Source organism: Triplophysa dalaica, chromosome 25 (assembly GCF_015846415.1).
Source record: "Triplophysa dalaica isolate WHDGS20190420 chromosome 25, ASM1584641v1, whole genome shotgun sequence".
In the NCBI taxonomy this organism is placed as follows: Eukaryota; Metazoa; Chordata; class Actinopteri; order Cypriniformes; family Nemacheilidae; genus Triplophysa; species Triplophysa dalaica.
In genome coordinates this window covers 11,530,311-11,556,244 of record NC_079566.1, presented here as the reverse complement: position 1 = coordinate 11,556,244, position 25,934 = coordinate 11,530,311, and the positions used below count along the sequence as shown (strand labels likewise).

The 25,934-nt window shown below is 37.7% G+C and overlaps 2 protein-coding genes across 5 annotated transcripts in view; both read right to left on the bottom strand.

Moving 5' to 3' along the window:
- Window positions 1-8,495, bottom strand: part of celf3a (cugbp, Elav-like family member 3a) — a 24,536-nt gene extending 16,041 nt beyond the window's left edge. For 2 of the 3 annotated variants that reach the window (XR_008906003.1, XM_056742112.1), the window contains exons 1-4: window positions 8,361-8,495; window positions 4,234-4,329; window positions 554-821; window positions 32-114 (exon numbers count right to left, since the gene is read on the bottom strand). Coding sequence is in view for 2 of the 3 variants with exons in the window: in XM_056742112.1 (XP_056598090.1) it covers window positions 32-114; window positions 554-821; window positions 4,234-4,326 (444 nt within the window). In the remaining variant the exon portion in view is untranslated. Of the gene's footprint in view, window positions 1-31; window positions 115-553; window positions 822-2,215; window positions 2,479-4,233; window positions 4,330-8,360 lie in introns of all 3 variants that reach the window. The other variant, XM_056742113.1, reaches the window with a different exon arrangement.
- rprd2a (regulation of nuclear pre-mRNA domain containing 2a) lies at window positions 7,814-25,934 on the bottom strand. Of its 2 annotated transcripts, none has more exons than XM_056742110.1 (10): window positions 25,666-25,934; window positions 14,633-14,762; window positions 13,233-13,429; window positions 12,981-13,039; window positions 12,739-12,865; window positions 12,462-12,637; window positions 11,398-11,752; window positions 11,068-11,295; window positions 10,673-10,861; window positions 7,814-10,364 (listed from the first exon to the last, which is right to left on the bottom strand). In XM_056742110.1, the coding sequence occupies exons 1-10, from the start codon at window positions 25,919-25,921 to the stop codon at window positions 8,689-8,691; spliced, it is 3,393 nt and encodes a 1,130-aa protein (XP_056598088.1). In that variant the 5' UTR covers window positions 25,922-25,934; the 3' UTR covers window positions 7,814-8,688. The 2 variants fall into 2 exon arrangements, with proteins under 2 accessions (XP_056598088.1, XP_056598089.1); XM_056742111.1 differs by having other exon boundaries at window positions 13,296-13,429; window positions 25,666-25,933.

Sequence of the window (25,934 nt, the reverse complement as noted above, 5' to 3'; positions counted from 1 at the left end):
TGCGTTCACTTTATTAACAGTGACAACTCACCCCCGGCAATGTCTTCTGCTCGTGCAATGCATTCTGGGCCTTCAAGGCTGACTCTCTCGCACAGTACGTGAGGAATGCACAACCTAAAGAAATAAGTACATACGATGAGGATTGTTTATATGAATCTATGAAAAAGTGTTCACTATGCAACAATTGAAAAGTGAATAAAAACGTGTTAAAACAAGGATGGGAATTAACCCAAGTCTGAAATGGAAAAACACAACACAATTTAAGCCTTTTGTATGAACCTATTTGTTTATCTCGTAAAGAGGACTGATGCGATATATCATGAACCGTGCAATAAAATTAGTCCCTAGCAATGTATAATACATTAAAAACAATCTATTATGTTTGACCTGGTGTCAAAGAAGACATCATGAACCGGATGGCACAAGATGTCTTAACACAGACACTCGCTTTTCTCTTAAGATATGGGGAGGAAAACTCATCTAGCACCATTAGTCTACCATCTCCCCTTGAGACTGCCCGTTCAATAGAGCCGCGTCAATCTCGTTTAATTACCTTTGTGCATCCCCGTGTACTTGTCCTTGATCACCGTAAGCTCATAGATCTTCCCAAACTGCTCGAAGATGGGCTTCAGGTCCTTCTCCTCCAGATTTCGTGGGATCTGGCCAATGAAGAGCTTGATGGCGTCTGCCTCCTTCATTAGGACGGGGGACGGAGCGACAGCTGCGCCCGGTGTTTCAGCACTGGAGAGCGGCTCGGCGGATGAGCGAGAGTCGCGGGGATGAAAACGAGTCCCGCTGGAAAAGCTTGTAACGTGACGGCTCTGAGTACAGAACAGAGAAACGAATGCAATCGGGAACAGTTTAAGATAAGTTTCAGGAACTATAGATTTGAAATGAACAGAAGAGTTAGTTGCGAGGTTTCACGCATTGGTTTTGGCAGACGAAATGACGTACAGTCCATAACTGCATTTAGTCTGTACAGTTCTTAGTCAGGATGCGTCCCCGGGGTTGAACCCATGACCTTTACGTTCGCAAACTAACCGCCGTACCAGATTAGCTCGAGTAAATCGCGGTTTTGTAAGCTTTGTATCCTTGATGAGAAACATAGGCTACAATAAACATTTTGTAACATCATAGGAGAATAAAGGCAGATAGCGTTTATACATAAATAAATGAACGCAACAAAACCGATTCACTGCGCAAATAAATGACAAATAGACACGTATTTTGAATGACGAACATTTGATCACAAGTATTTTACACGTTTTTTCAACATTAATGAAATGCAACATTATCGTCAAAAATAAAGTTTGCACAGACCCTGCGTGTTAAGCGGGTTTAAATTCATTTCAAAACAGTATGAGACAAAACGAGATAATTCATTTGCAAGCGCTGAAAGTCATTTACGAACACGATACAATGCCAAACAGATCAATAGTATCGTATCGTATATGAATGTAGGCTATATGGACATTTTTCGTAGCATTTTAAACTACATGAATATAGTAATATTCAGCATTATTTTGATGTGAAATGTTTGCTAAATTGACCAAAGTTAACTTACAATAGCTTTAAGCAGCACATAATAGGACGACTGTGGCCATTTGGTCTCTATAAAGGAATTTTCTTATAATTCCGTTTTGTAAAAGAACAAAGAAACTTGTATTACAAGCCCTGTCGTTTCAGCACATCAGAAGTGAAGACGATAAAATGAAACGCGTATAAATATTGATGGATATGTCCATTGCTTCTTTGTTTAATCCAGACTGGTGGCTCAGGCGTATTGTGGCTCTTTGTCACGACACCAACTGCACATACATACGCACATACATGATCAAGAACGAATGCATGCAACTATCCAAGCAACTTCTCGCCTTTAAATCAATAAACCCCGTACGTTTGTAAAAATCTTGCAAGCTTTCCTGTGTGCGTATAGCCCAAAATATACCTCTCTCTCCTTTGTTAATCCCAAGGGGATGTTTGTTTATTTGTCGTCTTTCAGTCTGGTTGTAGAATACGGATAGGCAAAGATAAACAAAGCTCTCGTAAAACAGATACCTTGAAAGCAAACACCAGAACATTCAACTAAATCCGTGCATCTGTCACCCTTGAACCGTTTTTTGTCTCTCTTGCCCTCTCAAATATCTCCTGTTGACTGGAATGAACGGGTGAATCAACACAACTACAAATGGAAATAAAACACATTTCCACTTACGTATAAACGCACAGGCAGTGAAGACGAACACGTTAACGCTGTAGCCTGTATTCACGGTGTTGACACTCCGTATAACCCGTAGCTTTTGACGTCGAAAGCCGGTGTCCCCCTCCTGTCCATCTCCTATCCTCCCTCGGGGTGTGGAAAGCGTGATGCTCACTCGACTAAAGGGAGAGTCTGCATTTTCCTCCGACAAAACATCGCCGCAAAATCGTTGGGTGCTGTCAGTGAACAGCTGTCTCTTTCACTGCCACTATAATTTACTGAATTTATACATGTGTGGTCATGTTATAACAAGTTAAACGCTGATAAAAATATCTTTTACAGGTTAAATCACGTAACACTTTAAAATACAGTTCAAATGTTGACAATTCCTACATTTTTAAATATGACAAAATGTATTAGGACAAAAACAAACAGACATGGCTTACTAAACTGAAATGTATACCGACACAAATAGAGTTAAGAGGTAGCGTCTGCTTTATCCGTGTGTTCGTTATACACATCTGAAGGTAAATGATTGACGGTCCCTGATATCAAGGACGCTAATCCGCCTTTTGTTCTCATCGAGCTCTGACCACGGTGCTGAAACTACATCCAGCCAAATCATGTTTTCTCTCAAATTAACGCCCACATCCACTACGTGATTTCTGGTTACGAGGTCGAGCGTTTTCCCCTTCTTTTTTTCCACCATCCACCAGTAAACGCACAACATTTTTTTTTCTCATTCTTGACAATACGAAAAAACGCCTTTGGGAAATTATATATGCACTACACAGATCACATCATAACTCGTGTGGTCCATTTACATCCCCAAGTGCATCTGTGATTATTTCATGATTTGTACATCAGCATGTCTGGGACCGTGTGTACAATAAGTTTAAGACACTTTTAAATGTGTGGGATTGGCAACCATCTGCAAACCCCTAAATCCCCCAGTGTTGGGGGTTCACAGTGAACCCAAATCCACACAATCTAAACATTTGCCTTTCTATGAACGCTCATATAAATATACACGCTCTCCTGTGCCCTAAAGCAGAGGCATTACATGCACGTACACAAGAGTAGACGCTTACAAGAGCCACCGATGACTCAACTGGTTAGAAAAACAGTTGAATAAACGACGACACCTGCTGGTTATATAGGCAGTTATCAGTAAGCACTCAGCATCAGAAAACAAAATCTATGTTTGTGCCCATACATTACATTACATTTAAGGGCATAAATACTTTTTTTAAGTCTGAAAATTGTAAGATGACATTTTAGACTATATAACATCAGCTCCATCCTGGCTTTAAGTACACTGGCAAAAAGGTCACCTATCAATGTACTGTGACCTTTAGTGTGTGCATTTTTCAAGCAATAACCTTAAACCCAAGGGTTATATATTATAATTTGTGCCTCATGTGACTTGACTTTAAAGAGCATTCTATGATTTGGGCTTTGACTTGACTGTCTGCTCACCTCTGAACCATCTCCAGTAAATATTTGAAATTCTACCCCAAGCCTGAACTCACCCTGGAGACCTTTGATCACCCTGCCTTCAGCTATAAAGCACACAGCTTATTAGCAACGGTAGTACATCGGTAGAGGGCGTTAGAGATCTAACTTTTATTACATTTCTGGAGAAGGCCTGCAGTGGAAAACAGCACTTGTAGAACAGGGGGTTTAATCATGTGTATGACAAGAGCTATGCCACGATTAATCTCCATTAAAATGTAGATTTAAAGATCATTTAAAAGAACGTAAAAGAGAGTTCAATATAACACCATGCTCTGCCTCGGAAAAGCATCAGTGACATTACATTACATTACATACATACATTTAGGCATTTGGCAGACGCAAGCGATTTACATTGCTTTATCCTATACATTTTACATAGGTACTTGCAATCCCCTGCGATCGAACCCACAACCTTGCGTTGCATAGAGCCACAGAAAAGCTACAGGTTCTGCTTTGTTGTGGACAGATAGACAAAATGTCTTGAGTGTGCTTTGTGCAACAGCATTTTGGTTTACCTTCATTTGCAAGCGGATGGAATACAAGGGCATTGGATGTCCCCTTATCCACACTGTTGCTGGGCAGACACAGTCCTTCAAGTCCTTCAACATACACTGGGGATACACAAGATAGTAGACAAAAAGTATTCTTTAAAAATTGAAGGGAAATCAGAGAAAAATAAGAAATGCATATTTTTAGCATTAAAAAAAGTTTAATTGTTTAACAATTGAGTAAGAATCTTTGTAGAATCATTGATACTGTATATATATTATATATATATGATGAGTTTATTTCCAAAAAGAGAGACTTAAAAAAAGTCTGGATAACAAAAGTTGTTTTATTGTGCATTCCAATTAACATCAAACAAACTGCAGATGGTTTGTTTTGATTTAAGCCATAATAACTCAAAAAACATAACAACACAACAAAAACACGACAACATGATAAAAAAGGATTTTTGAAAAACATTTCAAAGATTTTTTGGAAATTAACTCTTCATATGTACTTTTGTAGGATATAATTTATACGTAAAATATAAAACAACTCAATGTAAAGAAAGAAATATGGTAGGCTACTTATTTTAAAACGCAATGAAAAAATAAAACAGAACTTAATCAACTGCAATAAAGACTTTATTATATTCTGCATGACATGTAGGCTTATTATTTAAAGATTCGACACATATATAAGAGTGCATCCATTTAATTTTACTTATTGCGTCTTTTGTGAACATATCAAACATTTTACATGACGTGGTTCACAAATATTCTGCTGATAGTTTATCTCATATAAACTGTACACGTGCGGTTAGCGTAAGTGGGCGTGGCCCGCGCTGCCTCTTAAATCATTTCTGACGTGGAATAAACAGACGAGATTAAACCTCTCCAACGACAGATTAATATTAAACTATGTACCGCTGTTATTAAATTATATTTCAGTCTTAAATAGTAAATATGGGAGTATTCTATTTATTATTTCTATTAAATAAACTACTTTGATTCACTTCTTTAATGCAGGCTACTTAATGTATTTTTAATACATAGCCTATAGCCTAATAAAACGAGGGCGGGGTCGCTATGAACACACGACGGTCGGACACGATTAATCAAAATCTGAATCTCAGGAAGCAACTTTTCTAATGTCTATCTTTTTTTACACGCAACAAATCTGGCGTTTCTAAACTGCAACTAAATAGCCCAACTCAAATGTCATATAAAATATTGAATAATCTATCCCTTGTCAATTCCCATTTGTAAACACATTATAAAAGACTGTAAAATGGAATCTATCAGTGGGTTAAATGTTTTTTTGTTTGTTTCAGCAAACTGCTGATTTGATTTAAAACTCAACATTATGAAATATCATCTAAAAAAGTGCGAAATATTTATAGTTTTAAAAATCGAATAGTGCTAATATTCATCAAAGAATTATCTTTCTGCACATTTGCCCATAACAGACAGTGAGGAGGTCACCGTATGAGATCCCTGAGGAGCAGGCTGAACCTCAGGTAACCAAAGAAATGGCCAGAATGAAAGCTAAAGGTCTTGACAGATCCAGACTTGCCCAACACTATATAAATAAAAAAATAACATTGTGCAGAAGAAACGCTCTTAAAGGCATAGTTAACCCAAAAATGAAAATATTTCATTTACTCAACCTTAAGTTGTTCCAACTTTGTTGAACACAAAGAAAGATATTTGGAAGAATGTAAGCAGCTGAGATTTCTGAGGCAACTTTGACAATCATTAGGGTGGTCAAATGTGCCACAGAACGGTTTGTTTTCCTAAATTCTTCAAAATATTTTATTTTGGATTCAACAGAAAATAAATAGATTATACAATAATTATTTATATGGTAGTCAATAATGCACAGTAGTCAAATAAATCACAGCTGCTAACACTCTTCCAAATGAACCAAACAAAGATATGTATACAGGTCTGGAACAATTTAAAGGGGGGGGTAAATCAAGACAGAATTTCATTTTTGGGTGAACTATGCCTTTAACTTGAGCTGCACATTCAATCCCAAGAATGGTCAAAGGAATGTGCCAACTAGGTTTAGTATGTGGTCTGATTACATTTGTCTTGTAGTTTCCCCCTTTTTGTGTTTAGCAATGTGTTTAGACTGCCTGTTACTACTGTCCTTTATTGATCTTTACTTACAAAAACACAAGTACATTACATATTACAAGTACATAAAAGGCCTAATCTTATATGGGTGGACCCTCCACCTCTCAGGCCAACGAGTAGACTACACCAGAGGCCTTTAGTGGGGCCCCCATCATAAGACCAGACTTGTCCAAAAAGAAAATTAGTAAACACGGCAGGGTCTTGTGAAAACACTTTAATTTTAAACTTCTGATGAAGATAAATCGTTAAATAACTAAACGTAAGGATAAGAAGGTACAGGAGTGAATCGTTTTGTTGTTATTGGTCCATTTAAGTTTTTATATTTACTCATATGTACTTAAAGATTTCTGGTAAGGACTGTAGTTATTTAATCCCCATGTTACAACTATATGTAGTACAACTATATGTACTTCATTTTCAGAAATGGTGTTTTATTCAGTTGTAATTCATTTATTTGTTTTTAATAAATACAATGTCTATTTGGTGAATTTTGCTACGTTTTTTCTCTCAAATAAACGACACAGAGTTTGCAAATGTGACAACCCTGTGTGAATGCCAAAGCACTTTCAAAAATATTTAGAAAAAGCCCTGGATTTTTTTTCATCATGCTCCATGACTTTTTAAACATTTTTGAAATAAACATCGATCAGTTATGTCAAATATAACACAGACTTCAATTTATTATAAAATTGTTATATACTCTTTGTTGCTCTTTATTATGCATAAACGGATTCAACTTCGGATGAAAGTTATAACAACCTTTGAATGAGATGTTTTGTTTGTTAGTTAATGATGAGTTAACTAAAAATCACCATGAAGTTATTAGAATGTGGAATACGCTTGGCCTTATTTTACATGTTTTTGTCTATAACAGGTTAATTTTATTTCAGAGAAAGATGGTCACAGCATGATGCAACATCTGTGACAGGCACAACTTAAGTGAGACTGCATCGATTTCTTAGTCTCATTTTATCTGACAGATAGAACTGGTGCATTTAAATGTAACTAAGTATGCATATTTGACAGGTGACAAAAACGCAGGTAAAACAGTACGAATGTAGAGCCTTTTTAAAGAATTATGGTCACGTGATGATTAAACAAAGTTCTGCACCAACCACAAAAAAAGTACGTTTAAGCGCTTGTCTTTCTACCATATAATCATAAATGTCAATATATTATTTAATGTTTTGTATTTATTACTATGATCTTATGTAACTTTTTCTCAATTAATCAAAACTACCATTGAACTGAGAGATCGATGATATCATGTAAATGTCTTAGACTGGTTTTGAAATTTAAACAACTTTGCTCGCATGTCATATAGAGTGAACCTGAATTTAAGCCATTTAACATCGCAATAAAACCTCTGCGTATACCAAAATGTGTTTGTATTTTATCATGTAAATGTGTAAAAGTGTATTCGCGAGACTGAAGAGCAAAAGAAATCAGATGAGATGAAAAGACTCAATGACATCATGGTGGAGACTGTACTCCCCCACTGTGTTTTTTCCAAACAACTTTATTTAAGTCAGTACAGTTAAAGCCTCAGAGAACCGAAAGGCCGTGATGTTCTCTTCCTTCTCGTCTTCTGGATCTTCTGCCAATGAAGGCAAAAAAATGGCCTCTTCACACCTAAGTGTCTTACCTCAAATATTTATATTACACTGCTGTTCGCCATTAATGATGAGTATGAAGCTTAACTAGCTGCTAGGGGTACATTTTATTATATCTACAAAACAATAAGTGGTGAATCAAATCTTTCAGCTTCTCATAACAATATAGCTCCATTATCAGTAGAACTTAATTTCAAAGGTTATAAAAATATTACATTAACCTCAACTCAATGGTGATCCAATAAATTGTGTTCTCTCCAAATACATGTGTGAGATCTGAACACACACATTCTCACAAAAGGAAAGGACATTTTGTAGTAGCATTTACATTCAGCTTTTTATAGAATTAGACACAAAATCTACACAATTGAAGGACTGAATTAATTGAAATAAAATAACCACCTCTTGTTTTGCCTTTGTCTTCAGGTTCCCTCTCGGATGACTCTTTTCTCAGCTCCAGCCTGACTTTATCTTGCCAATGACTCCGTGAAATAACAGTTCCTTTCACCATGACCCGTTCACATGGCTTCATGTCACAGAAGACATATTTTGGTGGTTTAGTTGCTAGATGGCATTTCTCTATTGTGATCTAGTGAGGGGGCTCAACATCATCCCTCTTACATCAACATCCACAGCATCCTTCTTGCACTTGGACTTCTTTATGTTCAGCTCATTTGCGGCATGCACTTAACGACAACAGCTGAGCTTAAGAATTGCGATAAGAGATACTTCAGTAACGTGGCGGCAGGTAAGGTCTTTTAGGGGGATAGAAGGGGCCACCAGCTCTTGGAGGTCCTCCGAAAGGTGGGCCGGGTCGCTTGCCTCTGGGGAACGGTGGCTCATGGGCATACGGGACTGGTGGTGGCCGACGCAGGGGCCTTGGAGGTGGATAGTGCCCTGGGTGAGGTAAATGGACAGGGTGTGGCGGTCGAGGCCTGTGCTCTAGGTGAGGAAGAGGAACCCTCTGCTCTGGGTAGTGAGGCGGTAAGTCTTCGGGGTAATACTCATGCACACGAGGAGAAACAGGGTACGCTTCATAATGTTGTGGAGATGGACTGCGGGTTGGATGGTCATAGTACGGGTCGAAGTACGGATTGTCAGCTACAGGTTGAGGAGGGCTTAAACCTTCATGGTAGCCCCTTACTGGAGGTGGAGAGCCAAGGCGGCGATGGGGTGGGTGCTGCTGAGGAGCTCTCTGTGGATGTTGATGGTTATAATCAACTGGAGTATTCTGTGGCATTTTAGGAAGGTGGTGTGGTGCAGGAGCAAAGCGTGACGATCCATCCCCATGTGGATGGAAAGGTTCCATTTGAGCCAAGTGTTCGCCATATTCAGAGTTTTCTTGACTGTAGGATCCGTCACCGCCACCAGCTTCTGCTTGACTGTAAGGTTCTTCCAATGGAACATGAGGACCGCCTGCCCTCGAAGAAGAAACAGGAGCTATGAAGTCTTGAGGGGGAGGTGGGAGCTTTGGAATCGGTGGGAGGGGTGTGGTGAAGAAGCTAGGTGCATTGAAATCCTGCCTTAGTTCTTTAAAGCGGTACGGCTCAGCTCCGTACCCACCAGAGCTTGCCAAAGCTTGCTGCTCTTGACTATCTCGATATGAGTCAACATACAAGTTCCTCATAGGCAGTTCTGAATTTGGTCCCATGTTTACAGGGTTTTGCCTAAGCTCTTGATGTTTTTGACCAGGTCGTGTTGTGGCTTCGCCATTGTTGCTTGAAGATTGTTGGTTGCTCGGATTTGAAGTGGAAAGCATATTATTGATGAGTTGATGACGTTTAGCTTCTGCCTCCGCAAGAGAGGGCACAGAGTCATTTTTTGGTTGCCTGACATTCTGATGAATCTCTGCACCACTTTGTAGTCTTGGATGGGTTTGAGAATTCGGGTCTTGCCAGGACGTAAGGGGAAGTGTTGATTTAGCATCTGCAGACAAAGATGGGCCCTGCTGATACATCAACTGCTCTGGTCTCGGATCGTCCATAATTTCATCCTGGGTAGGCGTAGAGCCAGCCTCATCCCTTACTGGGGTCCCAACAAGATTGTCTGAACTTGCTAACGGGCTGTCAACAGTCCCCTTAGGCAATGCCAGAACAGATGGAAAGCCCAAATTAAAGCCTTTCAGTGCTGGGTTTCCTTGGAGAAAGTTGGTGATTTTGGAGTCCAGGGTAGAGTTGAGAGAAGAGCTAGGATTTACTTTCTCACTCACCGTATCGGACTGTAAAGATTTGGGAGTCAAGCATGCCTGAGAGGCAGGATCTGTAGCCAATTGCATAGTGGGAGTTTGTGTGACTTTAGGAGATTCATGGGCGTGTGATGCAAGAGGGGTAAGGGGTGACTTATCCGAATCTGACGTTGAAGGTGTGGGAGTCTTTGCAGTCTGGTTGCTTAGTAAAGAGGTCAGACCTGGGGTAAAAATTATAGAAAGATAAAGATAGGAGGTAGAAACGCAAGGATCAGGAGATTTATTTAGGTAATGTCATTTTTCCTCTTTAAATCACTTACAGCTGATCTTTACTAACATGTAGCAAAAAACATGCACCCTAAGTATTTTTTCTACCATCTAAACAGAACAATCTTTATTGAGTATGCAGGTGGCATGCTTGCTATACCACACTGATAGTGTTGATACTATAACTCTTTGGTAACATTATCATTCAATTTTAATCACAATTCTTTTGTTTCAGAAAAGATATTGCTATCCCATTTCTCACCCTGAAGACCACCATGGGGTTGTGTTTTGGACAGGACACTGAGCAGGGCGTTAGGGTTGATGTCGACCCTGGAAAGGATGTTGGCCAGAGGGTTGGCTGGTGGGGCGGCTGCTACGGGAGTTTTTAGAGTTGAGCTTGGCGTGGACGCCACACTTGGAGAAGACCGAGAAACAGGACTGACTCCCACAGCTGCGTAGGAAAAAATAAATTTTTGAACTCAACATTATGCAGAATGCTTTTAGTATCCTTAGTGCTTCAAGTTATTTGGACACGAAGGACAGAAAACACTTAAATTAAAAGGCACAATTAAAATTCAAACCTGCAGCTCCCACATGACATGCAATTTCACCCCAAGTAAAATGTGATGTAGATCAATACTATCTACACAATCTCACCTGAATTCTTCATAACATTTGTGAGTGTGCTGAGGATGGAGCTGATCTTGCCTAGATCAACGCCAGTGAAGTTCAAAGGAAGTGACGGTGTTGCTGAGGAAACAGGCGGCGGTGGGGTTGTGACCTGTTTGGTTTGCGCGGCCTCTTTAGTAGGTGGTGAGGATTCTGTGACGTTCTTAGGGGCAGGTGGCTGTTTGGACACAACAGATGGGGCTGCACGTTCCTCTACTGTAGGAGGCAACCATACATGCTTAACTACCCACTTTCCAAAATCACTAAAAACCCATTTTACTTCTACAATATATTCAGAATAAAAAGTATATTTCGTACCTATGATGGCCTGTGTTTCTGCCTCTTCTACATCTGAGAGATCCATATCTTCTACATCTCGGTTGTCCGTTTCTCCAACAGAAATGTTTGGTTTTGGGGAACCCCCAACAGATGAGAGGGGGCTGGGAGCATCAATCAAAGCAATCATGTCGTCCTCTATTTCCTGCCCATCCAGGTCTGGGTCTGGATCACCAGTGGTACCCAGGGTACGGAAGGGTGAATCTGAACCGGTGGGTGAAGGGGCATCTTCAATAGGGGAGGGGACGGGCGAGTCATTCGGATCGGGCTGCATATCTTTCAGTGCATCGAGTTTGCGCTTAAGGTGCGACACTCGGTTTGCAAACGTCTCATAGGCCTGAAAAGTAAAGATTTGAAGAGCGGTTACACCATTATAACTACATAAAAAGTTGCATTTGTTAAAGTACTTCATTAAGAAATGACCAACATACTAAATATTTACAATATGTTTGATTCTGATTTTGATGGCAATACAGAATTAGCCAACACTATCACAATGATTCTAATAAGCGTTTTTTTCATTGGCCATTAAGTCTCCAAAGGACAGTAGGCCAGTTTTATATCCAATTCGGTTACAGAACAGAATAAAATTTTTACTTAGATTTAGAAAATTAAGAGATGACATATCGGGTTACTTTATCCGAAAAAGACAAACTGGGCCCGCAGTCCATTAAACTGTGTTCCCTTTAAAACATTAGCTTCACTCGTCTGGTGTTGTTTTTTACAAATCCAATTTCAGAACAGGCCAGCTGAAACCACTAAAGGCATTAAAGGAGAATCAATTTGAAAAAGGCTACATTTTATTTGAAATGACCCTTCTCCACATTCATTTCAATCTCCCAGTGTGAGAATTTCCATTTCGCACCGCAATTTAGTTCGATTTATGGTCTCGTGATGGTCTCTGTGTGATGTTTTATCCTCTTCCTTAAACTGCCATGCATCAGGTTATTACACTAGTCATTATACTGATGTTCTATTTTAAGAACGAACAACAATGCAACCAAACTTCTTACTCTTGCTTAGTTGATCACCAATTAAACACTCACCTTAGCAACAATCTTGACCTCTTTATATTGCATCTCGTAGAATATATCGGCATTCTCCAGAGCTTCCATAAGGGGTGAGCTTTTTTTGACCTCGCCGTCCAGGAAGGAAACAAAGTCCTGAAGTTTTGTGCTCCCGTCTTCAAAATCTTTGGAGAACCTTTTACCTCCAGCCTTGTCTGAGGTCCGAGATGCATAATAAATGAAAACAAACTAAATTTAGCACACGTCCATCTAATACATATTCAGAATTTTAAAAGCTTCTTTGTTTTTGTTTGACCTTTTAGTTTCTTTAGGGCTTCTGTACTGCACACATCCACTCTCATGGCAGCCAGCTGTTTCTCCTTCAGATCAATCTCATCCATTGACTTCCTGTACTTGGAAAGATTCTCAATAAACGCTGATGGCTTCATGGGGAAAAACAAAACACATAAACAGTAGGTTAAGAAAAATATAAGTTCCGATTGGCCCTATTCCACTTTGGCCCAATTTCACTTTGAATGCGGAAAATTAACTATTTACCACAAACTCAGCCACAATCTTGGATTTCAGGGCAGCTTTGGAATTGACAGGAGCTGAAACTAAAAGGAGATATTGGTGATCACATTTGGTGGTCACATTTAAGTTTTAATTGTCATAACTGAATGCACTCAGAACAACCAAATATTCTTTAAATTTCTTTTTTGTGTCTCAAATGCGGCAAAAAGGAACACGGATTTGTAAAATTACAAGTGTGATAAGTAAATGGCATCATTTTTTGGGGGGTAACTCTACCTTTAAATTCTCCCACGTTCCGTTTATTACTACTACTGTGCAACTCCTTACTGCAATTCTGACCTTTTGCTGGTTCTTCTGCCCAAACTAGGCCGTTTTTCAGCTGACGAATGAACTCTCCCGAATACACACTTCGGTCTTCCCAAATGGTCAGGATCCGTTCCACAGATTTCGTCACCTTACTGTCCTTTAGAGCACTTTAAGGAGAAACCAGAAGTTAATTAATAACCGCCCTTGTTAAATCTTAGCACGTGGGTTCGGAAACACCAGTGCATGTATCTCATCGATACACTGCATCATTTACTGGTCAAAACTGGTCATAAGCCACAAGGAAACAAACAAATACAGCGGTTAATGTTTCATAGACTACCACGCAAAAATACTCCACTAATCCACAAACTGTTTAGTACTACATGTTCAAATATATCACCAGTTATTTTACTCCGTATGTTTCACTTTTTCAAATTAGGTCAAAGTTTAATTTTTTTTACTTGAGTTATAAAGATTTATGTCTGTTTTTCTATTTTGTCTCTGTGAAAACAGTACAAAACCACGACAAAAAAGCCTTAATATTTGCTTAGTTGGACAGCATCTTGTTTGTAAGTTAACAAAAACAACACATATCTGAGACAGAGCCGGTGGCGGGATTTGTCACTGTTTGCGAGGTAAAATGTTTTTGGTTTGTTTTAATTATAATCCTGTCCCCAGTTGTAGTTACTGCTGGGCTGCGAATATGACACCTGACAGAACTGTTTGAATAAGACTTTGCTGCAAGCTGGAGTGTTAACTGTTACACACAACACAACCTCATGTTAAGAAGGGAATGATAATTGGTTATTTGTCTGTCAGATGCCGGCTTTGAGTGTCAGATTTTGTTTGGCGCTGTGCAAACCGAATGGCGTGTGGCACCGGGGCACTATTTTTAAAGCAGTCTTCTTATTTATTCGCCATAGTTTCAAAACGAAATGAAAATCTTTGTCTCAAAATCAAAATGTCTCTGGATCTGATTCTGCAAAGCATGCATCTTTTATTCAATAAGACCCTCTCATTGCGTGCTCTCATACACACACAGGCGCACACAAACCAGTGGTGCGGTGTTTACAGCGGTGTTGGACATGAACATTTGTCTTAAATTATCATTCTATGTCTAACAACAGAAACATTAAATATGTAAATGACTTCCACTTTATTGGGTATGAAAATACAGTAAGTTCAAAGGACCCATGTACATTGCGATGACGTCACAAACATGCTAATTGATAGGTAATATCAACTTGCACCATAGTGACAGGTAAACATAGACTATGATGGGTTTTTTTTACGGGCCTGTCCATCAAAATAAAGGACAATGAAAAAGTCTAGCGCACACTCTGGGAGGGACTGATGTGGTCTAATCTTACCTGATGAGTTTGATGGATTCCGGCAGAACATCAGTAAAGGTGGTGCGGTACACAATGGCATTTTTCCTTTTACAGTTCTGAATGACATCATTAGCCAGATAGAAGAGATTGAGCCTGTGGGATTCATCCGCTAGAAAAGAAACAAAACGTTTTATTAAAAAAAGAAATCCTCATTTCATTACAGTTCATAAATTTTAATAACGGTCTTTTTGCAATTGTGTGCCACTAATGTTAGTAATGGGATATTTTTATAATTTTAAATCTACAATACTGTGGAAAGATGAAAATAGATTCTATAATGTGCATTTCTACCAGACCTTTATCTGCATTTAGTACCTCTTCTCTATAAAAGAAGCTATATTAGCTATTGAGCAAGTACATAAAAACCTGTTTATACAGCTGTCTTTATACCCAAGATCACAGATTGCAGTTTTAACTTGTGTTTTTAATACCACGGCGTGAGCAACGATTTTCATGTTGCATAAACACAGTGGACATTTCACCAAATTCAGAATTCAATTTTTTTAGATGTACCTGTCTCTTTGAGTTTGCTGAGTTCACATGTTTTGAGCGCAGTTTAAAACGCGCAGTCACGCATCACACACAGTTTTCATGTCATTTTCTGTCCGCTGGCTTTCATTTATTAGTTTTTATTTGTTTTTATTCGGGATGCAGCGTTTACCGAGATTCACTATTAACCTCGCTTGGTTCTGTTGCACGGAATGTAACTGTTGAAACTTACACAAAATGAAAAAGTTACACCAGCGGTGCACCATCTTAAAGAGCCGTGCTTATCAGAGACACAGAGGCCACGATACACACTAGATTAACTATGGCAGAGAGACCAAACAGCCAATCTTACATGTACATTCACAATCAAGGCTGTAGGGGTGACAGTTGAGCCTTCCGTGCACCGTAAAAAAAACAAAGCGGCATGAAAGTTAATGGAGTCGCACGCCGTGTCTAGGACAGCTCACATGATGCCTGCATTCTGTGTGCGCAAGCTCAAATTAAAAAAGCACTGTTAATTTTATTTGTGTGTTTGCTTTATTGCATGTATTTGTGCTGTTGCTTATAATTTGATAATTTGCTCTAATTGTATTACTTACTGACTACTATTACTAGAGTTAGGCTAATAGTTTTGTGGTATTATGAGTTTATTTATTAAGATTGAATTGGTGTAAAATTAACTAATAACTACAGATTATTATTTATTAATTACTTTTTTTGGCGGGCAAGTATATTTTTTGACAGGGCGTGTAAAAATTTAGAACTTAATGTATGCATAATTTCAGGACACATGCAACATTTTTCTACTGCATAAAAGCTTTATGGTTTTTCTACACGCTTTACCTGATGAAACAAGTCGCTGCAACACTGGTTTGTGCGCACGCGCCTGTGTGTGTTTGTGTTTGTGCGCATGGCACGTCGGAACGAATTCCCTCCTGGTCCGTATCCGCAGATTGATCGTCTGCGCAATGTTGCATGAAGTCAAATACACCCGATATTATCAGGTATCGCGATGATTTTAAAGTTGATTATTGATAAGAACAATGTGAACACATGGCCCAGCCCTAATGCATAATAATCGTCACAATCGTGCAACTGTGATTATTCCATTTTCGGCCTTTAATGTTCCAGTGAAATTTAAAAGAAGGTAGGCGTTTATAGTAGATAGCTTATCAATGCGTGTCATTTTCCTTTCAAAATTCATGTACACTCATAATCTTTAGTTAAAATCTGAAAATGCACTTTCGCCCTGCAATGACTATCCATCCATCTCAAATGATGTAAACTAGACGACTTGGCCAGAGCATCTGTTAATTCCTCCCCTTCAACTGACAGTCTGCTGCCAATTTCATTCCAAAATGCAATCCAATCATCAATTTGCAGGGAAAAACGCAATTCCACGCCAAAAAAATGTATGCTTTGAAATTCCTTTTCACTCAGAAATGTGTAAGAATACAGAAGTAAAAACGATCCTAACTTCCAGTTCACAGGGACTTAAAGATCCTCTCCCCCTCTAAAAAACAACTCTTCACCACATGATGTCAGCAACAAAAAAGAGGTAGGACTATACTGACTATCCAATGGCAAAGCATTTTTAGCCCTCCCCTCGAGGCCCAACTTCAAACCAATCAAAAAGGGAAAAGCAAAATAAAGCCAAAAGCCTCATTTCTTTTCCAATTTCAGAAACTGTTTCACCAGACATACGTTAAAGATACGGAAAAGAAGTCAATGGCTCCTTCCGTTTCATGGTGACTTTAATACAGATAATGCCATTTACGACACCAGAAACTTCGGTAAATCCCTGAGCTCACCACATTATTGCACGTACAGTTGAGGGGAAATTCAGCGCCGCATCACATTATTCTCAAGCATAAAATGAAGAAACATACAGTCATGGCTCTTAATGGAAATTAATTTAAAATTATATAATTTGAATGCCAAAAATCCTCGGGTTCTTGTGCCCATCACTACATAGAGGTTTATTATTTCAGGTTTTATTTTAGAAGGCAACAGTTACATTGGAAGTCAAGAATGAAACTACCATGATTATGTCTTAAAGGCATGGTGAGTGTTCCTTTCCAGAATTTTTTTTGTCATGTTGGATGGAAATCTCTTAACCATCCTGATAGGAATCAAGTATAGTGGTCAAATAATATTTTTATAATTATATTTCGTCTGTGAATGGAGTAGAACCAAAAAACGTTTGCCCAATCTAAACCGTTTGCCCAACCTAAACAGAACACTGTTCTGAAAGAACGCTTTGACTGGTCATGTGTACATTTTCAGCCAATGTATTTTGCATACCACTGCACACCCTGTTCACGCAGACATCATACATCATCAATGCTGCAGCGCACTAACGTCTGCTGTGTCCATGCAGGGAGAGTGGCGGACAATCAGTAACAATCAAACTTCATGCGTAACCGACAACAAGTAAAACTAAAAAACTCTAAAAAAGTCAGTTTTTGAAAAAGCAGTAAACAAAAAACGTCTGGATCATGAAACAGTAAAAACTCAAATCAACATGGTTCAGTTTTTAAACTATGGAGACAGGTCAGGCAGGCAAAGGGTCTGAAAGATGATACCATGGTTGCTCTCTTTCTTTGGGACAGGTATGTAAATGCTTCAAGAAGAATTTAATAGATTTAGTTTGCCATTGGTTACTTGGATTTACGAAATACATTCATGTGTTTGGAGGAGGCGTGGCTTTGGACGGCAAATTATATAGAGGGTGGGATTATAATTTCAGTGCAAGCAGGCTTTAAGAGAAATTAAATTTATATATTATTTTTTACTCAAATGAGACAACCGCAATGCAGTTAATTTCGTTGACGAAAACTATGACAAAAAAGTATTAGTAAACGACATGTTTTCACTGACGAAAACGAGACGATATCTGAATAAAAATGAATGCCTGACAACAAAAAGTGTAATAAAAATATACTGTCATTTTCATCAACTAATAAAAACGAGACAATATTCTTGTCCCACCTGGCGGACATCAGTTTGCGTGCATATGCCTTTTATCTCATATAAACGATTGAGAGAAGTCTCTGGGTAAGCACAGACATATATTCTGTGTCTCCAAGCGGTTTACAAAGCATCTTATTTTACTTTTTTACAAACTCTGCAATGCAAATCTGGCTTATTATGGATCAACAACTACGATGCACCCTCGTTTGAGGGCGAAGCACTCAGCAGGTCCATCCACAGGTCAGCAATCAGTTGCTAGGGTTATGGTCAGACCAACCAATTTGTATGCCAGACGGGCGGTGCAAATAACGGCTCTTATTACTAAAATTATCGCTAAGGATATGCTCCCAATCAGCTTTGTCGAAGGAGAGGGTTCGAAAAATCTTATGGAGTTTGTAAGCCAGAGTTTACTGTTCCATCTAGAAAAACGATCACTGCCAGACTGGAGAAACTTTTTCATGACAATAGAAATAGAAGCCTTTTGAGCTGTTAATTCATGAAATCTTTTCGGACTGTTAATGAATGCCGTCATTCGGTAAATATGTTTTAACCCGTTTTAAGTCTGGTCTAAAATCTTTATGGCTTTATAATATTTTCCTTGATCAATCACACTGCTGTTTTTTAGTTGATATAAATGTGCATGCTCATATTTTACAAGGAAATGTCCTAGCATTATGAGTGGTTGATGCTGATCGACGTAATGTTAATAAGTGCCGTCATTCGGTTGTTAATATATGAATGTTTCAGCACGTTATCTTAATGTATGGCTTGATGTAAGATTGCCTATTCCACATTAAATAAATCAGCGAGTCGTCATACGGATTTAAAGCGTAAATGTTCTCTCTCTAGGTTTATGCGTCTATGTGGGGGAGGGGCGCAAATTTAGAATAATTTTCGAATAGTTCTCATCGATCTTCTAATATTATTTTTACTTCAAATGCCCAATTCAAGAAATGACTAGGGGTGCTCCGATCAGGATTTTTGGAGCCGATCCTCGATCACTGAAAGCTGTATTGGCCGATACCGATCACAGGAGCTATTTGAAGCTTTCTAAGTACCAGAAGAGAAAGTCTCATGAATTAACAAATTAACAAATTAATATTATTTTATTTTCATTATTATTATTCATAACGTGTGTTGTAATGCATTATGTGTTGTAAAGAATTATAACCAATTTAAAATGTGTAGTGTAACAATGAATTGCTTAGTGTTATAATGTATTAACTGTAATAACAATTAACTATAAGACATTACAATGCATTAAAATGTGCATTACAATGCTTTAAAACTACTTTTATAATGCATTAAATATACAATCTTCAAGCCAAGTGTTACCACATATTTTCATAAAACATAGCAGCCTGTGACATGAGTCCCAGAAACCATTTGTATTCCACAATATAAAGTGGCCGTGATCAAAGCAAATGTATTACATTATTTTATCTGATAATCTGATATTTCTTTATGCTTCTTACTGTCCTTGCAGTAGGGTTGATGGTTTTAAAAATGTCTCCGTTATTGACAGCTGAGGATAGGTTGCGCTAGACTTAGTCTTTTCATTTATTATTCAATGTTTCTGTTGTCGGCCATAAAATAATTATATAATTACAAGCAAATGTTTATGTTCATAAGTCCAATCAGTAACAATGACAGTTGCCTGTAAAAGGTGTTTTGTACTCACAAGAAAGCTGTGGTTTGGTCATATATGTGCTGCTTCTGCCGCTCACTGAACAGAGAAAACGCAGTGAGAGACATCTTTCCACTTACTGAAAGCTATTATTTATCCAAAAAGACTCTGTAAAGACGACACCACAGCGCGCCTGTGTGTATGCGTGCACGGGACGCGGGGAGTGATGGATGCATATGCACCTCGAGTCTTTGTTGACCACATGCGCGTTTAGCAAAACTGAGCAGGCATTTGAGAGTAAGCTACTGAATAGGAAACGCACGTCCCTTCGCGATAGCCCTCCTTCCGCTCACAATCACGTTCAGTCCATCACGTTCTAATGACACAAAATGATAAATAGGGGAATTACAAATCGCCTTTTTGTAGTCCGTCAAAATGAAAGATTGCCTTCAGATTTTTCCATCACTTAAAAATTTTTTTTTAGAAATTTAACTTGTAAAATTACCAGACCGGTGAAGCCATTTTAATTGCACGTAAAAAAATGTCTCGCCAATTTTGCGTCATCTGATCGGCTTTTCTGGATCGGACTTTTAAAGACCGCCTATCATTCTTCCCCAAGTGAATATCGGCTGATTATGATAAAACATTGGAACACGACTACAAATGTGTAATATATATAAAATATGATGCATTTTTAAGAAAAACAACAGAAGCCAAGAACGCTACACTGGTCTTGATGATGGGAGGTAAACTTAGAACGTAAAAAAAATTGAACAAAAAAAAACTTTTATTTACTGGCCGTACTGTAGTACTACACGTTTTTTCGGATAACACAGCCTTCTTCAGGATACGCATCCATTGTTCAAACTACACTACTTGAACAAAGCTGGATAATAAGTGGGAGTTGCTGAGGCACTATTCTTTGAATGAAAAAAGAATATATATATATATATATAAAAAATGTTTTACAAATCTATAATCTGCATGCACTTGTACAAATAGTAAAATCGCTAAAAAGAGTTGCAGAACAAGAGCCAGCCTGTGTTCCACAGCTGTTTGTTTTGCATCAAAGTACATTTCATTTTTTTGAAATTTCTTAAATTAACAAGACGTACATCATTGTAAAGTCTTTAGCTGTGCAGTTGGATCGATGAATCAGCGCATACTGTACATAGCGAGTTCCCCAGTATGAACACACATTGCACACAATACAGCTGCATCTGAAAGCAGGAGGGCACTCTTGTGCAGAAACACCAATTAGGCACTGCAGAAGAAGACCATAACACATGTAGTTCTAGGAAATGCCTAAAGGCTGGAATACACTACAAGACTTTTAAAATCTGAACAGATTTTTTAAAAACTAGACATTAAACACTTAAAGACTTTTAAAATTAGAAATTGCTCAAAATCTAAATTCATCACAATATCAGAATGTTCAACATAAAAATACAAATTGCATCAATAAACCTGATCGCTCACCAACCTAAAACACTCTGCTGTCCCACGTAGAGGAGAAGCTAGAGTTTCTCTGCAGATACACGCTTAGCTTTTGACAGGATAAACACTAGGGATGCTACAATACTCAATATAATATTGAACCGTTCTGTACGACCTCCACGGTTCAATACGTGTAAGTGATTGGCTCTGTCCGTGTTTGTCTGCTGTGAGATGCCGGTGTAAATCTTTACATTTATTAAATACACCAGGAATTTGTACAAGTTGGTTTTTTCTTAAAGATAATAAAATATGTCAAAGATGATCAAATAAGTCAAGTAAAATAAAGAGAATTTCAGTATAAAAAAATCTTTAGTTTGCTGTTCCTGTCAGATAAGCATAAAACAATCAAAAAACACTTTAATGTGCCAAAGCCATCAGAACCGAACCAAAAATCGTGGGCCAAAACTGAGATTCATATTGAACCGTGGGTGAGCTGGATTGTTGCATCCCTAATAAACACTTTATCGAGCATTTACTTATTTTTTCCTTAGTAAAAACACTGTTAACAACATAAACATGATGAACATATACCGACCTAAGTGTTTGTGTATGGTCTTTGTAATATCATGTGCAGTCTGCTTTATTGACAGGTTTTTTGTTCGGACTGCAAGAGCTTGTTCAAATACATTAAGTTTGAGAAAGTACAAGTCATTTTTAAGCTCACATTTTTTGTACGTCATATACAGTCACTGAAAAATACCCAGCTCTACCTGTGCATTTTATATGCAAAAAAACAGACTTTGTTAGAACTCTGTTGTGTTCTGTTTTAATTTGAAATACAGACGCATGAACAATTTGCTTTAGATATTTTCATTAGAGATGCACGATTAATCGTTAAAAGATTGTGATCTCGATTCGAACACCCACACGATCTCATTAATGAAAATCAACGATTCTCATGTGTCTATTACACTGTTTACTTACACTTCCAACTAAAATCATAACGCTTCAATATGTGCTGTTGCTGCCGCAGAATCCAATTAATAAATAAAAAGTATTTAATTAAACATTTAATAAACAACAAATGCTACAAAATAATCAACCATCACCAGAGCTTATTTAGATGTATGTGGCACTAATAATAAAAGAAAAATTTAATAAAACCAAACCGCACTATTGAGCCACCTAAAAACACTGCAAGGGAAATTCCTAAACAGTGACAGCTACTTTCAGGATTAAAAAATATAGCATTGCATTACATTATCCTAACATCACATGTCTTCGTGTGTATATGCACAGAGGAACAAATCCCGGCGCACATTACGCCTGCATTTTCCAAAATCTCTCTATGAAAAGGGCCAGTGCTTGTTGGGCATATTGCTGGTAAAACATATTTATTTACTAAAGGAACCATTTGCCAAAGAACTGATTTAATAATATTAAATTAAAAAAATGTCATTTTTTATGTATAATTATGCATATGTTCAGACACACTTAAACGTAATTTAAAAAACATATTTTGATTAAGATATGGTTCTATATAGCACTTAAAGTGGTTCCCCTATAATTAGGAGCAAGAACCACTTTTGGTGCTATAAAGCACCATTTTAATTAAGTGCGGGGATACATAACAAATGCTATTTTTCTGTGTTTTTATTCATGGTTAAAAGTTTATAATTTTTAGTTTGCAGTTAGGTTAATGTTCAAGGAAATTTTTTTAAGAATAAAATGTATTTCAACGTTAATATTTATGCATTTTTACACATTTGCAGATTGGGGACTGAAAAGCCCCCATTCTGTACAATGATCAACGAATAGTTTCAAGTTGCATAACCAAACCTGCGTTCACGTGTGCCTCAATCTACAACCATAAACATCCATTATAAAATGTGATAGCGACACAGCACTCTCTGTACTTCACTTATCTTGTATTTGTACCTTAAACAAGCAACAATAAAAATAGGAAATTCTGACCTGACTAAACTAGTGACTTCAACCAACTTGTAATAAAAACTCCCCTTATAAGCGCAGTCTCAAATACAAATAACGTGCATAATGTCTGTGTGTATTTGAAGGCCATTCATTACAGCATTCACACACCAAGACTGATAAAGTGAAAAAAAGGATTTGAAAACAAATTCTGTACGTGCTCTGCAAACACATTTTGCCAAACACAAACGACACTGGTCCAAAAACAGAGCCTGTTTTAGTTTTTAACAGGACACAAACATTGGAACAAAATAAAACCAACGGAACATTGACTTAATCAGAATGTTAAACACACATGATCTTTAAGACTAAATTGTATATGTAAAATAAGAAAATTAACAAAAAAAGACCTAATACTTGTTTAATTATATTAAAGGAACAGTTCAGTTTCAGAATGAAAATTCTGTCATCATTAACTCGTCTTGTTGTCATTTTAAACCTGTATGACTTTGTTTCTATCTGCAGATCACAAAATAAGATACTTTGAAAAATGTTAATAACAAAAAACATTGGTCCCTATTGACTTCTTTTGTGTAGACCAATGCCAGTCAAACAGTTTTCTGATTCCAAAATTTTTCTAAATATCTTTTGTGTTCTGCAGAAGAAAGAAAGTCATTTAGGTTTGAAATGACAACATGGTGAGTAAATGATGACACAATTTTCATTTGAAGGTAAAATCCTCTAAAACCTTCCTCTAAAGTGGACTTTGGACTGTTAGTCCTGAACTATAAACATAATTATATTTTACATGCTAAAATAATTCACAGAGGGTAGCAGCATTTTCTATAGATTCCAAGCCCACAGCAACCTCATTCAGTGTTTTTGCACAACATAACATTAATATTTTGTTTAATTCGCTAGGGACAAAAAAAGAGAAAAAAATATAATCCTGGTTATATTTCAGCAAATATTACTTATTATTTGTTCAAATGCATGCAATCACACTGATGCTTAAGAGCCACGTTAAATTTAAATATGCAGATACAATAGATTATTGACGTTTTGATCTATTCATCTTCCGTCAAAAGGTTCGCCCACAAAACTTTATAATAAACCAAATACAATCTTCAGAAATAAAGTTTGGCTTACAAAAACACACAGTCAAACAACGCTGGATATTGCTCTTTTACATCTTATATGATAAATGCAACAACATCATGCAGTAAACATGTCAGAAACATTTTGACAAATCCATGCTATAAATCTAAAATAAATAATCAGTACAGTGCAAATGTATTCCCAACAGATTGTCTGATTATCAGATATCTCTCATGTAAAACACCAAGAAAAGTGTTACCAAAAATCTGCCTGTACAAAATTGAGGAAGAAAAAACTACCAAACCTTAAAGCTAAGCACAGCTACTAAATAAACCTCTCTTTACCATAAATGAATTTCCCTTCTCTCTGTAGACAAGATGACATAATCATAAGACGACTTCATCTTATCATAAGATGACACATTGCGGAAACACGCATAACATTAACCCAAATGTTTTTAAAACCTGATCCAAATCTTTTACAGAGTTTTTCCATAAGTAAAATTGTTCTGATAATGATATATATTAAAAAAAGACAACAGTAAAGGACAACAATGATTTAAAGTCATAACACATCTATGTTCAAGAACACCTGTGCAGATTCTGTTGTTATGCACACATTGTTTTTCCAAGAATTGTAGCATGCAATTATATATTTAACAATAATATTTTCCACTTGTACCACGGGGATGTCGAATGCTTGAATCTGATTGGTTTAACAAACGTTCAACGGGTGTTTGGTTCATCAACTTCCGTTTAATCACCCGTCGTTAATTATTCCTGACATAATAACACACACATCCACAACATTGCATACAACAGCCATGTATAGGTGGTGACAGTATTTAGTTTAATGCAAAGCTGTCTCTTGTAAAGGGTAAGGATCAACTCTGCCATCAAAACCCATAAAAATACAAGCTTTTTGAATAGCTTTTCATTGATTTTTAGCGATCTCTATGCTTTATGTTCTCTTTATGTTCTCCTATGCATTACACTTGGACTACTGCAAACAAAAACTGCACATCCAGACAGCCAGATGTCAAATACACACAAATCCAGTCAACATCAGTAAACTCATGAAATCGTGTAAGATATCAACCCACAGCTCAAGTATTAGAAATTGCAACTTCATTTAAAACACACAACCTCTGATCTTGACATGCACTTCCATCCAAAAGCATCAACAAATGCAAAGACAAACTGGATAATGCCAGATCAATAACCTCATTCTCCGGTTGTGCAGGGATACCGTTCTCATGGGGACAGATTAGCAGTTTGCTAACAAAAGACAACTGTCGAGTTCAATGAAGAAGAGAGACTAAAGTTACCCATTTACGAGAATCTTAAAAATATACAATCACACAAAAACCACACGGCCGCTTTGTAGTCCCAAATGACGCAGATTTTTTGATAACAGGTGTCCGAGGACAGATTAGCATGCTAACGTGCTAAACACTCACATTTGCGCATCCACTTTAGCCAGAACCGTACGATCGCGCTGTGATATTTCTTGTTCTCGATGCACCAGACGGATAGTCCTTGGATAGATTCCATGGTGTTGTTAACAGTCTGGAAACGACGGTCTAAAGTGGACTCCAAAGCCGGCGATGAGCCGCTATTGCGGCCGCTAGCGCCTGCACTTCCAGCCGCCATTTTTGCAACGACGCAGACTGCTGCTGCTGCTCCCTCTACAGGTTCATGTGTGGATAAACACATCACGCAGGTTTTT